The sequence below is a fragment of the Hipposideros armiger genome, unplaced genomic scaffold, assembly GCF_001890085.2.
Source record: "Hipposideros armiger isolate ML-2016 unplaced genomic scaffold, ASM189008v1 scaffold_2, whole genome shotgun sequence".
Classification (NCBI taxonomy): domain Eukaryota; kingdom Metazoa; phylum Chordata; class Mammalia; order Chiroptera; family Hipposideridae; genus Hipposideros; species Hipposideros armiger.
The window spans coordinates 2,950,860-2,965,362 of NW_017731352.1; the positions used below are offsets into that span (position 1 = coordinate 2,950,860).

The 14,503-nt window shown below is 38.4% G+C and overlaps 1 protein-coding gene across 4 annotated transcripts in view; it reads left to right on the plus strand.

Annotated features, from left to right (window-relative positions):
* The first annotated feature begins 4,212 nt into the window (after positions 1–4,212).
* Positions 4,213–14,503, plus strand: part of SANBR (SANT and BTB domain regulator of CSR) — a 63,246-nt gene continuing 52,955 nt past the window's right edge. For 2 of the 4 annotated variants that reach the window (XR_002122739.1, XM_019632209.1), the window contains exons 1-2: positions 4,570–4,761; positions 10,136–10,294. Coding sequence is in view for 3 of the 4 variants with exons in the window: in XM_019632209.1 (XP_019487754.1) it covers positions 4,705–4,761; positions 10,136–10,294 (216 nt within the window). In the remaining variant the exon portion in view is untranslated. Of the gene's footprint in view, positions 4,352–4,569; positions 4,762–10,135; positions 10,295–14,503 lie in introns of those variants that run through there. The other 2 variants (XM_019632347.1, XM_019632281.1) reach the window with 2 other exon arrangements.

The following is a 14,503-nucleotide window of genomic DNA, read 5'->3' on the forward strand; positions in this document are numbered from 1 at the left end:
CAGGCAGGGGCTTGTTCAGCAGGGAAACCTCACATGTAGCCCTCTACAATGCCAAAAGTAGAACTTCCCTCCAATTTCCACACACTCATAGCCAATTATAACAAATTTTAAATTGTGAAAAATCGTGTGTTTTTCTTAGAATTATTTTGTTCTTTTAACTAATATTTTGTAAAAACTAATCCTTAGTTTGAAATTAACTGGGAAACTCAATATCCTCAATGGAATATGAGGAGAAATCAAGAATGAAGAAAGGATATTAATACCGGAAAGAAGAAAAGGTATCATTTCTATTAATAAACTTAATAAATCAGCAAGCATATACATTTCATCTTGTTTTTCTCATTTGCCATAGATCCTCACAGTAAACTAAGACATTTGAGAACTTCTGCTTTAAGATTTAGGAAGATTCCTAAGTGCCTTCTCACTCATCAGAGAAAAAAGCATACATTTATAATGGTGTAGTTTTAAGTATTTTGTAGTCTGTGGCAATATTCTTTGAAAATTGTTCTTCCGTGCATGGTACATAGCAACTAAACTCAATTGGAAAAACCTGCTTCTCAACTATGGTATTAATGACTAAACATATAATACTTTACTGTTTTTCCATTTGTAGGTGAAAACAAATTTTAAAAGCCAACCAAAATGAATTTCTTAATATGAATGTTAATACATTTTCCATTCAAAACTTGTTAATATTAAGTTCAAAATAATGTCTGCTTCATTGAGTTGTTGAGAGGATACTGTGTATCAACATTTAGCAGAGCACCTGGCGTATAGTAAGGGTTCTTGTTAAAGGTGATAAGCACTTCTGAATAGCCAGGTTCTGTCTTTAAGGACTAAAGACCTGCTAAGGGGATCAGGTGGAACAGTGCCCTTTAGGAACACCAGTCTTCTCTAGTAGCAGCCTGTTAGAAGAGAAATTATCCCTACCTGTTGCTAGCACAGGTACTGAGGGACCAAAGGGAAAAAATATTGTTCAGGAGTAAGCAATCAAGATTCTTCAATGTTGGACATAGAACTGCCACACATAAACACACATGATGACACAATGTAGGACTTGTAGTTCGAAGATGTGGCATATCTTAAGTGGATGTTGTGAACAGGGACCTCCACTTTATGATAGTAAAAAAAGTTCCACACTGGGATATAGTAAAGAGTTTTTTGGGACGTGAACATAGCCTCCAATATACACCTTCTTAATTTCTTACAGACCTTGAAGCAGATGAAGGAAATGTGCTTATTGATATCATTTACTTTTCCACATTAATTTTGTTTTTGTTGTTTCATACAACCCTTTGCCTTGTCACGAAGAAAATTTCGTTTTAAATCTTGTTCTCCAGTAATGTTTGGTAATAGCTAGAGTCCGCAAGGCCTTGCATTTATTTTTATTGCCTTTTATTTTTCTGTGTGCATATATTTTTTGCATTACTAATGCAGTTCCTTTTTAGTTTCTCATCTCACTTGTAGTTAAAAATATTTCAAGATAATTTATTCTAATAAAGTCAATAATAGAGGTCTGGGTAACATAGACTCCTTTAAACTAGACTGTTGAGTAGAAACTGCTAATTGACCACCAATATTCACTCTCATAATTTGGACATGAAATTCCCATTACCTTTTAGTTGGGTACACAGCTGCTCAAATGGAGTCTACATTATCTAGCCTCCTTTATGGTTAAGTTGTAGCTAATGGGATATAAGTGGAAGTGATATATGACTTCTGGATCATGCCTTTAAAAGCCCTGGGGCATGCATTTCTTGCCCTCTTTCCCATTCCTTCTGTGGGGTGTGGAAGTGAGCATTCAGCATCCATTTCAGATGCCACAACTGAAGCTGTGTGACAAGGATGGCAAAGCAGCCATGCTTTAATTTGAGAAACTTTTATTGTGTTTAAGGCACTGTATTTTGGGGGCTCTATTAAAGCAACTTAGTCTATATTAAACAAAGCTACCAGAGGGATAGATGAGCTTATGAACACAAAAGGATTAGACTTGATGAAGAGGGGGAAGTGAATCGAAGTCTTAGGTAAAACAATGCCAAAGAAAGATTCTTCCTTGGCAAAGGTCATTGAGCCTAATGATTTGGCTATTTTACCTTGGACAAGTCACTTAATCTCTCTCTGACCTGGAAATGAAAAGATTGAAGAGGTTGATCTTTCAAGGATTCTTTCTAGCTCTGTCATTCTGTAAGTGAATATGGCTCTAGAAAAGACTAGAGAGATGAAAATCTTCAAACATTAAGTACCTGAATTGACCCTTTAGACATGCATATTAGTATGTAGATCTACAGCCGGAAGACATGTTATGGTTGGAGTCCAGTAGTAGAGCTGTAGTCTCTTCTGTTTCTGCTTGCAAACTTGTTAATTCTTTTTTCTTTTTTTAAAGATTTTATTGGGGAAGGGGAACACAAGTTGCTGTCCTTTTGTTCTTCAGTCTAGTTGTGGAGGAGTTGCTTCACTGGCCAATTGTGGTATTGTTGGTATTGTGATCATTGCGCTCTTCCTGGCTGAGGCAGATCGATTGCCAGCCACTGGTCGGCTGCTCATAGTGGCTCTTGGCAGCTCATGCTGGCTGCCAGCCACTCACGATAGCTTATGGCAGCCCACTGCAGCAGGGGCTGCAGCCTATGCTGTCGTCAGCGACTCACGGCAGCCCAGCTCCAGGTCGAGCTATTGTTCACCATGTTAGCTGTAGAGGGCAGTGTCACTGGCCCATGTGAGATCTGAACTGGTGGCCCTACTGCTCAGAGCTCACGCTCCCAAGCCATCTCTTAACCAACGAGCCACTCAGCTGGCCCCAAACTGGTTAATTCTCAACTGACTTAATTTCTTTTTGTTGAATCTTGCTAAAAGCAAGGAGTGGCAACCTACACAAACTTACATTGAGCTTTTTTCAACCACTTCTGTCAGAACTATTGGCTGGATAATCTGCCTTCCAAATTAACACGGGTGATACTTTCCCCAATACATTTGGGAAGCATCACCACCCTTCCAGTCTGCAATGTTGCTACCTGCCAATGCCATATAGATCTTAGATCTTTGTTATTGTAGCATATCACTTTCAAAGATCATCTTTCCTTTTTAGGGACTTCACTAAGCTTCTGTAACAAATAGGCCAAAAAATACAGTAGCTAAAGCAAGATAAACACTTCTCTCATATAGTCCACAGGTAGACAGGCAGTTTAGGGCCTGTTAGGTAACTTTGCTTCACAAGGTAATTCAGGGCCTAAGTTCTTCTATGATATTGCTCTGCAATGCCTTCAGAGGGGTCCTTCTTGTGCTGGCTCACCACCATCACAACTGGGTTCTGGCCTATGTGAAAGGAGAAAGAGGAAGTAGAAAGGAAGTAGCCTCTCTAAGAATTTACCTAACTGATATCTTTGTAGTACAAAACTTGCCTAACGTTAATGTCTTTCTGGGACAAAAATAGTGAAAAGATTTGCAGACAGTCACAGGTGATACAACTGGAAAAAACTGATTCTGTACAGTTAGCCACTTAAATCATCAGATCTCATTATAGTAATTATTCATTTGGATAAGAGCTTGACTTTTTCTCACCTTTCTGATCCTAACATTTAGTTTTGGTTCTTATTATAGAATTCCAAGTGGAAATTAAAAACATTTACATGTAGCATTTACCCTAAAGACTGAACCTTTTACATTTTACTAGGTCCTTGGTGGTAATCACAATAACACACACACTGAAACTATTGTGAATTTTTCATTCACTTTTCCTGAATTTGTAACCCAGAACTATTTATATTTTTCAAGAGATGCCTTCTGATACAGATACTTCACTCAAGATATTTTTGGTGTCCCTCAGATCATACAATTTTCCCGTTCTACCTAACCTAAGTGACCTGCATTGCCAACCATTTCATCCGTTCTTTATACGAGTTCTCTTTCTCCCATATTCCTCTTTCTTCTAGACTCAATAGTTGGTCACCTAAGATCAGGCTTGGAGGAGCTGGTTGCTAAGAGACAAAACGCTGGGAGGGTGGAGACGCTGCACTGCGACAAGCCTTGGAGTGAATGCAAAAGTGGGCAGGGGGAGGCAAAGGCAAGGCGCTGAGGCCGCTTACCGCAGCCGCTTGTTCGGCTCCCTCCCGCCCAGCAGGAGCTCGTCGCTCATTGGCTCCCCGCTGGGGCACTGGCCTGTGATTGGCGGGGCGGCGTTGGGGCTGGCGCTCTCCTCAGTCGCCTCCTAGCCGGTGGGGTGACTTGTGAGGGCTTGATGTGAGGGCCGCGGTCAGGGTTGCAGGCCGGGTGGTGGGAGCTCCGTGGCTCGAGCACGGGCGGAGCCGGCCGCTGCAGGTGACGGAGGTGCAGCGAGGGCCGCCGCGGCCCTGTGGAGGTGAGCGAGATGCCGAGAAGACTTGGGTTTGGGCTGGGGGCCGGGGAAGTGCGGTACCGCTAACACCCAGCGCGTTCCCGCCGCGGCCTCCTCCCCCAGCGGGACGGGCTGGAGTCCCGCTCGCCCAAACGCCGCGAACATCCCCACGAGTAGCCTGCAGCCCGCCGGCCCTGCCTACTCCAAATCCCCGTAGCCCGTCCCGCCTGCGCACCGGCTGAGGGAGCCCAGCTTCTGCCGGCCCGGCCGCGCCCCGGCGCCTGCCCCGCCTGTTTCCCCCAGCCTCGCCCCTCTGCCGGACGCCTTTGTGCGCCCCCCACCCGTTCAGTGCCGGAGAGTTCCTGCCCCAACGCGGGATGGAAGCGGGGCAGGAGACGGCGAGGGTCTCAGGTGCTCTGAGGACGCCCCGCGCGGTGAGCCTCATGGCCGAAGGTTTGCTGGGCTCTGGTCTATTCATCCTGGTTTTGGGCGTGATTTTACTTTCTCCTTCACGATGAAAGCCAACTGGCTCCGTTCTCTTCTGGGGTCAGGAATTCTGGTCACTCGTCTCCTCCTCTGGTGGGGAATGACTCGGTGTTAAAACGAACTCCCCATCCCGTTATGCCGAAGGCCTTTTACCTGGCCTGCCGGCCCCCTTCTCTTCTCATCTTACCACGGCTTAAAAAAAAAGGTCTGTCTCCAAGAGCCTTTTTCTATTTCAAAAAAGGAAAAAACAGAAACACCCAAGAAACAGATGCCAGTCATAAACCTCTGTTTGGTCTTAATTGAGATTGGTCTTATTAATACATTTAAATAAACCAAGATTATAGGAATGGGGGAGAGGACATGAGGTGTGTTCTTCAAAAGTGTTGTGTATTAAATAGAATTTTTATTTCTGGAAAAAAACATGTTTCACCTTAAACATTAACTTTTAAAATACGTTTTGTCATGAATGGGAGTAGATTTAGTAGTAGCATTGTTCGAGCTTCAAATTTATTGTCACAGTGTTTGATAAGTCTACACTTTTTTTCCAGAATGGATGCACTGTGACAGCTATTCCGAGAGAACGTATGTGTTAGTAAGGATTATCTATCAGTGGTATACCTTTCATACTTCAGACTCTAAGGGATGCTTTCTTGAACATTCATTTAACTGGAATTAATACTGGGTAGTCTTCTCTTGCTTGGGATGATACAACTGTATCAAGAAAATATCAACCAAAAAAATGTTCACATCTAGATGATTTAAATTATTCTCCAACATGTACATTATAAATGAGTATCATATTTGAAATACATACCAAGTTTTTAAGTATTAAATCTGGACAGTATTTTTGATTAGCTAATGGTGCAAGCTCATTGTAGGCCACAATAAATATTTTAGAAATTTTAAATAAATTTTTTTGGAAATGAAAAGAACAGCACCAAGGTTCTTGCCCTGGATTCTGTTATAGACTGAGGCCCAAACAAGTGATAATAAAATACCTGGGGCGGTCACTTAGCTCAGTTGGTTAGAGTGCAGTGCTAACACCAAAGTTATTGGTTCAATCCCTGCATGGGCCACTGAGCTGTGCCCTTCACGACTAGATTGAAACAACTACTTGACTTGGAGCTGATGGGTCCTGGAAACACACACTGTTCCCCAATTAAAAAAACAAACGAACCCCATGCCCTAACATTCATTTCAAATTGTGTGGTATGAAAAGTGATGATGTGCTAGGTACACAAGTGGAGAACAACAAAATTCTGTAAAGTCTATTTCAACTGGGCTCAAGGTAGTAGTGTTTTACAGTTATTAAACCAATTCTTGGAAAATTTTAATGCCAAGGATGGCCAAAATAGGAAGAGGGAAAATAATATTAGTGGTACTAAATTATTTAACACCTTTTGTATGTCAGGTGGTGTGCTGGGTGCTTTATATATATTACTACTTAATCCTTACTGTAACCCCAAAGGTAGGTACTATTTTCTTGTAGCTGAGACAATTGAAAGTGGTAAAGCTGGATAAGAATCTCGATCTGACTTTTTATTCATTTTGTTGAGAGCATACTTCATTGGAAAGTTAATGTGTCTCCTTTTATCAGTCACATCTTTATTAATTTAACTTGAGGATTTCTGGAATAGCAATGTTACTATTACAAACATTATATAGTCCTTACTGTGTGTCAGGTAGCGCTGTCCATATATCCTCAAAAGTATGTGGGCGAATATACAAGAATAAATTCAAAATGGATTAAAGACTTAAATGTAAGATCTGAAACCATAAAACTCCTAGAAGAAAATATAGGAAATAAATTTGCCGACATCCTTAGTAATATTTTTACTGATATATCCCCTCGGGCAAGGAAGTAAGAGAAAAAATAAACATATAGGTTTACATCAACGTTTTTTCACAGCAAAGGAAACCATCAGTAAAACAAAAAGGTATCCTACTGAATGGGAGAAGATATTTGTCAATGATATATTGGATAAGGGGTTAATATCCAAAATTTATAAAAAATTCATTCAACTCAACAATAAAACAAACAACCCAGTTAAAAAATGGGCAGAGGAAATGAAGAGACATTTTTCTAAAGAGGACATACAAATGGCCAACAGACATGAAAAAATGCTCAACCTCACTAATTGTTAAGAGAAACGCAAATAAAAACCACAATGAGATACCACCTCCGGTCAGAATGGCCATCATCGATAAATCAACAAACAACAAGTGCTGGCAAGGATGTGGCGAAGAGGGATCCCTCGTACACTGTTGGCGGGATTGCAGATTGGTACAGCCACTATGGAAATCAGTATGGAGGTTACTGATCTCAAAAAACTGGAAATGGAACTACCTTATTATGACCCAGCAATTCCACTCTTAGGTATCTATCCAGAGAAATCCAAAACGCTAATTCGAAAAAATATATGCACGTCTATGTTTATTGCAGCACTATTCACAATAGCCAAGACATGGAAATGACCAAAATGCCCCTCCGCAGGTGACTGAATTAAGAAACTGTGGTACATTTATACAATGGAGTATTACTCGGCCATAAAGAAGAATGAAATCTTACCATTTGCAACTATATGGATGGATCTAGAGAACATTATGCTAAGTGAAATAAGTCAACCGGAGAAAGACAAATACCATATGATCTCATTTATGCGTGGAATCTAAAAAATAGAATAAGTGAGCAAACTAATCAGAAACAGTCTCAGAGATATAGAGAAAAAACTGAGGGTTGCTAGATGGTTGGTGGGTGAGGATGAGGGAGAAGGTGAGGGGATTAAAAAGCACATATTGGTAGCCACAAAATTGCCACAGGGATACAAAAAGACAGTTTGGGAAATATAATCAACAATGTTGTAAAGATTTTATAGGATATCCGATGGACACTTGTCTTATTAGGGAGACTACTTCATGAATGGTGCAGATACCTGACCACTGCAGTGTACACCTGAAGCTGAATAATAATGTCAACTATAATTTAATTATATGTATTCACAGGATGTGGAGTACAGCATAGAGTCAGTGGAATTGTAACAGTTATATACGATGTTAGAGGGGTAGTAGATTGGGGGAGAGGGGTTATCACTGTGAGGGGTGTAAATGTCTAACTCTTACATTGTTTTGTACACCTGAAACTAAAAAAAAAGCTGACTACAAAACAAAAGTATGTGGGCTAGCTACTATTCTTTGTTTTATAGATGAGGAAATTGAGGCATACTGATAAATAATCTGAACCAGATAATACCTTAGGTGATAGAACCGGGACAAAAATTTGAGCCGTCTGGCTCTAGAATCTATACTCATGCACAACAGGATTCTGGCCTCTCTGGCTGCCTCTCTGGTTTCTTTGTTTTTAATGTTTATGCAGATACATGTAGGATAAGTTTATGATGTCCTATACCAGTGTTTTGTGTAAACAATTACGTAGTACTAATCATACTTAACACTGAGAGCTTCTACATTCCAACTCCCCATTCCAACATTTAAACATCTCACATAATCCTCAACACAATCCTAGGAGATAGATACTATTACTTTATGCTGTATCACATTTGTGAGGTACGTTTGTTGTCTTCAAAGTGCTTTCACAAAATAATCCTTTTGATTCTATTATGTCAGTCAGAGGTATTATCACTTAATTTTATTGCTGAAGTTCGGATGATTAGCATGTGTGGAGCTAAAACTCAAACCAGAGCTGCAGATTCCTGTGTACACTGCTTTTTGCACTGTACTGGTCTTCTCCACAGCAACCAAAATGAACTCTTAAAAACAAATCAGATTATGCCACTTCTCTGCTTCCATTCACACTTAGAATAAAGTGTACACTCCTTGTTATAACCTAAACCTTTTGTATATAATGGAAACAGCATGGATGTGAGAGTCAGTTTTACCTTGCTCTGCCTCTTATTAGCTCTGTGGACTTGTACAAGTTACTTCACTTATCCGAACCTGTTTCTTCATCTTGTAAAATTGGGGAGAGCACCTATCTTACAGGGGTGAAATAACTTATATAAAATACTTAGCACATTTTCATGCTCCTAGTAAATACTCAGTAAATAACAGCTATGATGTGTCCTTCCTCCTCCCCTCTATAGCTCCCCTCTGCTTTGGCTTTCAGCAAATGATATTAAAATGATCTGTTTGTCTGCTAGTGTCCCTCATCCAACCATAAACTCCTTGAGGGCAGGGACCATGCCATATTTATTTTTCTATCCCTGAGGCTTGGCACATAGTTGGGACTCACTTAATGTTTATTGAACTATGTTCATTTGAAAAGTCATCGAGAACCTTTTTTCTTGGTAATCCTATTGCCTGAAGATTTTGGACACGCTTCGTCACTGGGTGTGTTATTCAAGGGCTCCTGGATTGAACTAGAGGATGTGATGTGAGGAGAGATGGGTGGAGAGCCAGGTGAAGATGCCAGGGAAGCCTCCACTCTGCAGGAATGAGTGGGTGTGTGCATGTGTGTGGAGGTGTCTTGGCTTTTTATATATAAGTGTCAGGGTGTGTGTTTGAGTATAAGGATTAAACCTTATCAGGCCAATTGTCACATTGCTTCTTAACAAGGAAGAAGAGAACTTTCCCCCCAGAAGTTGTTTCAAACATATAAAAATAATATTAATTACAGTTGATATAATCTCCCTGTCATTTATAAATAATAATTACATGGCACAATAACAGTGATTATGCTATCCCAAAATGTCAGATGAACTTGGTTTGAAGTTTCATTTAATTACATCAGTAAAAAATTAAATATGCTCAGCCTTTCTTGTTTATAGCATGGGCATTCACTCACAGAAAAATAAACATTGCTTAGGACTATAATGAAATTATAATTCTTTTTAATCAGCTGGGGTTTTTTTACAGTTTAATTCTACCATCCATGAATTGCTAATCAAAATATAAATAAGGCACACTTAAGGATTTTTTTTAAGGAATATATGTTGTATTCAATGTTTCCCCCCAATCTTTTATTATGAAAACGTTTAAACATACAGCAAAGTCAAAAGAATTTTATAGTGAACATCTGTATACCTACTTCTTATAGTCTACCATTAATATTTTATTATGCTTTATTATCACATATTTATCTATCTGTCCATCCTTCTATCCATCTATCCACCAGTCTATAATATTGAAATGCTATTATATTTGAAGAGTTTGAGCTGTATATTCTGTGTTTATTTTAGGTCAGTTATTTTTTTCCTTTAAATAATAGCAGATAATTCTTAGGAATGAATTTTAACTGGTTTATAATGTTCTGAAAACATTGGGATATCAGATGTAAATAAATCTGTTTGTCTCCTTTATCTCTAGTTCCAAAAGATGAGTCGTGGATATTCAGAAAACAACAATTTCCTGAATAATAACAACCAAATGGTGTTGGACATGATTCTTTATCCATTAATCGGAATCCATCAGACCATTAACTGGGAAACTGTAGCAAGGCTTGTGCCTGGACTAACACCCAAAGAGGTAAATAACAGTCCCACAGATATCTCCTAGAAAAATCAGAAAAAGTAATCAATTTCAAGGAATGACTAGTAAGAGAGAAACATATTTGAGTTTTACATATTTATATGCAGGTAGAATTACTGAATGTTCATATGATTTGACTTGACTAGATACAAACTATGTAAATTATATAATCTATTAACCCACCTGGTATGTTTAAATTCAACTGTATCCACATGTTTACACAACTGAAAATTAACTAGCAATATCTTAATTTAAGCAATAGAGGTGTTCCTATAAAATTATGGGTCCTATAAAATTATGGATAGGTAAAATTTTTGCAAATAAGATTTTATGTTATTAAATCCCTAATGCTGTGAGTGATATACAGAAAAAACTTAAAAACTTCCAATGTTGACTTAATTATTTTTATCATAATGCAAGTTAAATGAGCAGTAACAGTACTAGGTATAAACACACCTATACCACCATAAACTTAATTTACATTTAGACACAAGTGAAAACTAAAACCAACACAATTCAAACTAATAATGCTTACTTAATGTGATAAGTAATAGTGTTTTGCTGAAATGAAATTGCTGATTGTAACACAAATATTGTGCGGTCTACTGTGGCATAGAATTTTATACATTCAGCCAGTACTGCCATGTGCCTTTCAAAGCCTTCATTCTTTCTCCACTTTTTAAGAGAAGCCTTACGTTGAAGCCTTACTATGAAATGTTACGTTGCACCATGACATTACATGACTTCCATTGGCACTAATGCATCTCTTCTCTACCAAGTCCCTTTCCTACCTTTGTCCTTTTTTAAAATTAGCCGTGGACAGTTTAAATATTTCTTGGTACGGAAATTACAACTTAACTGTAAACAGACAAGCAAATAGGCACTGAAATATCCTGTCATCTGATCTAGATGATTTTATTAATGTTATTATACTCAGAATCAAAACTTAAAATCTAAAACTTCTTCTAGAGAATTCTTAGATTTCTGGTAATACATCCATGAACCGTAGTTTGAGAACCACTGACATGAGAATTTTTGCTGTTAAAAGGAATCCTGAAGTGGGTGAATCATCTCAGAGTTCTAGACGTAGAAATGACATTGGTGATTTTCCCCAGTAGGTTTTAAACATTTTCACCTCTTCATCATATACATTCAATAAATACTTGTGGAATCAAGTCCCAGCCTCTTCTTTTACAACTGAGAAAACCAGTATCCACAGAGATTACTTGCCTCAGTCATGTTATAGGTCTATGCGAAATGGTGAGGGAACTTATGTTTTAGTGTATATTATCACTCCCTAATTTATATGTTTTCACCATTTGGATTTTTACATGTTAGGCTTTAAAACAGAGCAGACCTGTGAATTCAACTATTTTTCCAACTTTTTGTGAGTATTTTCAAACGTATAGAAAAGTTGAAAGAATAGTACAACACCCCTATATCTTTTATATAGATTCAGCAATTCTAGGTATTTGCTTGATCTCTTTATGTATTTTTTTTCTGTAATGTTTAAGTTTCAGACATCATAACACTTCACTTCATAGACTGCAGCATACATTTAAAATAAGAACATTATTACATAACCACAGTATCATGATCAAACTTAAGAAAATTAACAATAATTCCATCATATCTAATATCCACTGAATATTCAAATTCACCCAATTGAGGAAATTTTTTAACCAAAATACAACTAAATGGTGAATCAGACTAATTTTAAGTAGTGTTAATTTTTTTTTTTTTAGCTGAGCCATTCTGCCACCTGTTGGCAGCTCAGTGGCTGCTCAGCTCGGGCTGGACTCGAACTGCTGTTGCTCAGAGCTCAAACTCTTGAGCGAGCTCTTAACCAACTGAGCCACTCGGCCGGCCCAAGTAGTGTTAATTTTTAAGTAATTTTTTATTACTCAACAAAACATGTCCTTAAAGAACAAACACAAACAGCAAAAAATCAGAATTATAAATCTGACCCTACCTAAAAAGTAAGATAGGGCTAGCCTAGTGGCACATTGGTTAAGAGCTGGCTTAGGATGCCAGAGAGCCCCATTTTGGATCCCACATATGAGGGCCAGTGACACTGCCCTCTACAGCTAAGTTGCTGAACAACAGCTCAACCTGGACCTGGGCTGCTGTGAGGCATAGGCGTAGGCGTAGGCTACAGCCCCTGCTACAGTGGGTTGCCATGGGGTACTGTATGTAGCCAGCAGCCAGCGTGAGCGGCCGTCCAGAAGCCGGTGATTGATCTGCCTCGCCTGGGAAGAGCGCAATGATGGTGCCAACTTGGGCCAGTGAAGCAACGTCTTCCACAACTAGACTGAAGAACAAAAAGACAGCAACTTGCCTGTTCCCCTTCCCCCAATTCCCCACTAAAAATCTTTTTAAAAAAAGAAAAAAGTAAGATATACACCTTGTATATATCCTTCCAGATTATTTTCTGTACATATATGAATTCTTAAAGTGGACATATAAGAAATATACTGTTTGACTGCTTGCTTTTTTGCTTAGTGTATTGTAAGCATCTTTTTCTTTTTTTTTAAGATTTTATTGGGGAATTTGGGGAGGGGAACAGACAAGTTGCTGTCATTTTGTTCTTCAGTCTAGTTGTGGAGGATATTGCTTCACTGGCCCATGTTGGCATTATCATTGTGCTCTTCCCAGGTGAGGCAGATCGGTCTCCAGCCACTGGACGGCTGCTCACAGTGGCTCTTTGCAGCTCACTCCAGCTGCCAGCTGCTCATGCTGGCTGCCGGCCACTCACAGTAGCTTATGGCAGCCCACTGCAGCAGGGGCTGTAGCCTTCACCATCTCCAGCGACTCACGGAAGCCCAGCTCCAGGTTGAGCTGTTGTACACCATCTTAGCTGTAGAGGGCGCAGCGTCACTGGCCCTAACATGGGATCTGAACTGGGGCCCTGCTGCTCAGAGCTAGTGTCCCAAGGCAACTCTTAACCAACACGCCACTTGGCTGGCCCGGAAGCATCTTTTATGTGTCAGTTAATAGACTTCTATAACATTGGGTGACAATAAACTATTCTTTTTTTTTTTTTTTTTAAAGCTTATAAGTGTCTATTTGAGCCAAACTGATGACAATTTTGGGAAGCAAAGTCTCAATGGACTATCCTTAAACAGTTCTTTTATTTCAGCTATATCATAATTTACTGAACCAGACCCTTTTGTTGGATATTTAGGCTATTGTTTTCAACTTTTGACTACTACAAATGCCACTGTAATAAATAACTTATTCTCTTTTCCTTAGGGGATAATCTCAGAAGCAGAATTGCTTGATCAGAGATCTTGTGCGTTTGTAAGGTTTTTGTTACATATTGCCCACTGGAAGGGTCATCCAGTGGGCATGATATACTCCAGTCAGTATAGCATAGCTGAATGCTTGATCCTTACACTTCTCAAGTATTTATGTGTGTGTGTCTTTTCAAAATTCTTATTTATATATAGTTAATAGATGTTATCTCATTGCAGTTTTAATTTACCTTTTTTTAAATCCTGAAGAGTTTGTACGTTTTATAGTATTTATTGTTTCATGTCCTTTTTCAATTTGTGCATTTGTTGTTTTGTTGGTAGTATAATAGTTTTTTATGTATTAAATATATTAACCCTTGATCTAGCTTATTTCCCTGTTTATTTTCAGCCTATTATTAGTACTAGTCACTAGTATACAAATGTTTAAAAGTTTGTTAAAAATCTATGAATCTTTTACTTTGATGTCTGCCTTTTTTGTCATGCTTGTAAAATTCTTCCCATCTGAAGGTTATATATAATACATAGTCACATACATTTTCCTGATTACTTTTATTTTTTACATGTAAATCTTGACTCTACCTGGAGTTTATTTTAGTATTAACTTTGTTCCTAATGACATTTTCTCAACATTTATTGAATATTTAATTCTTTATTACAGGTTTAAAATTCCACCTTCAGATCTATTTCTGGATTTACTATTCTATTCTAATCCATTGACCTCGTCATCTAATCCTATTCATAGTTTCATATTGACTTATTTTCAATATTGTTTTAATATGTGATGGACAAAACATCTTATTTTTAAAAATTTGTTGAATGTTCTTTCACTTAATCTTCTGGATTATAATTTTTTATCCATTTTGAAGATTACCTGTTGGTATTTTAAAAGTGGAGAAAGGATGAGTTAAGATTTTTTTAGATAAGTATTTAACTTAACTGAAATAATGTAACC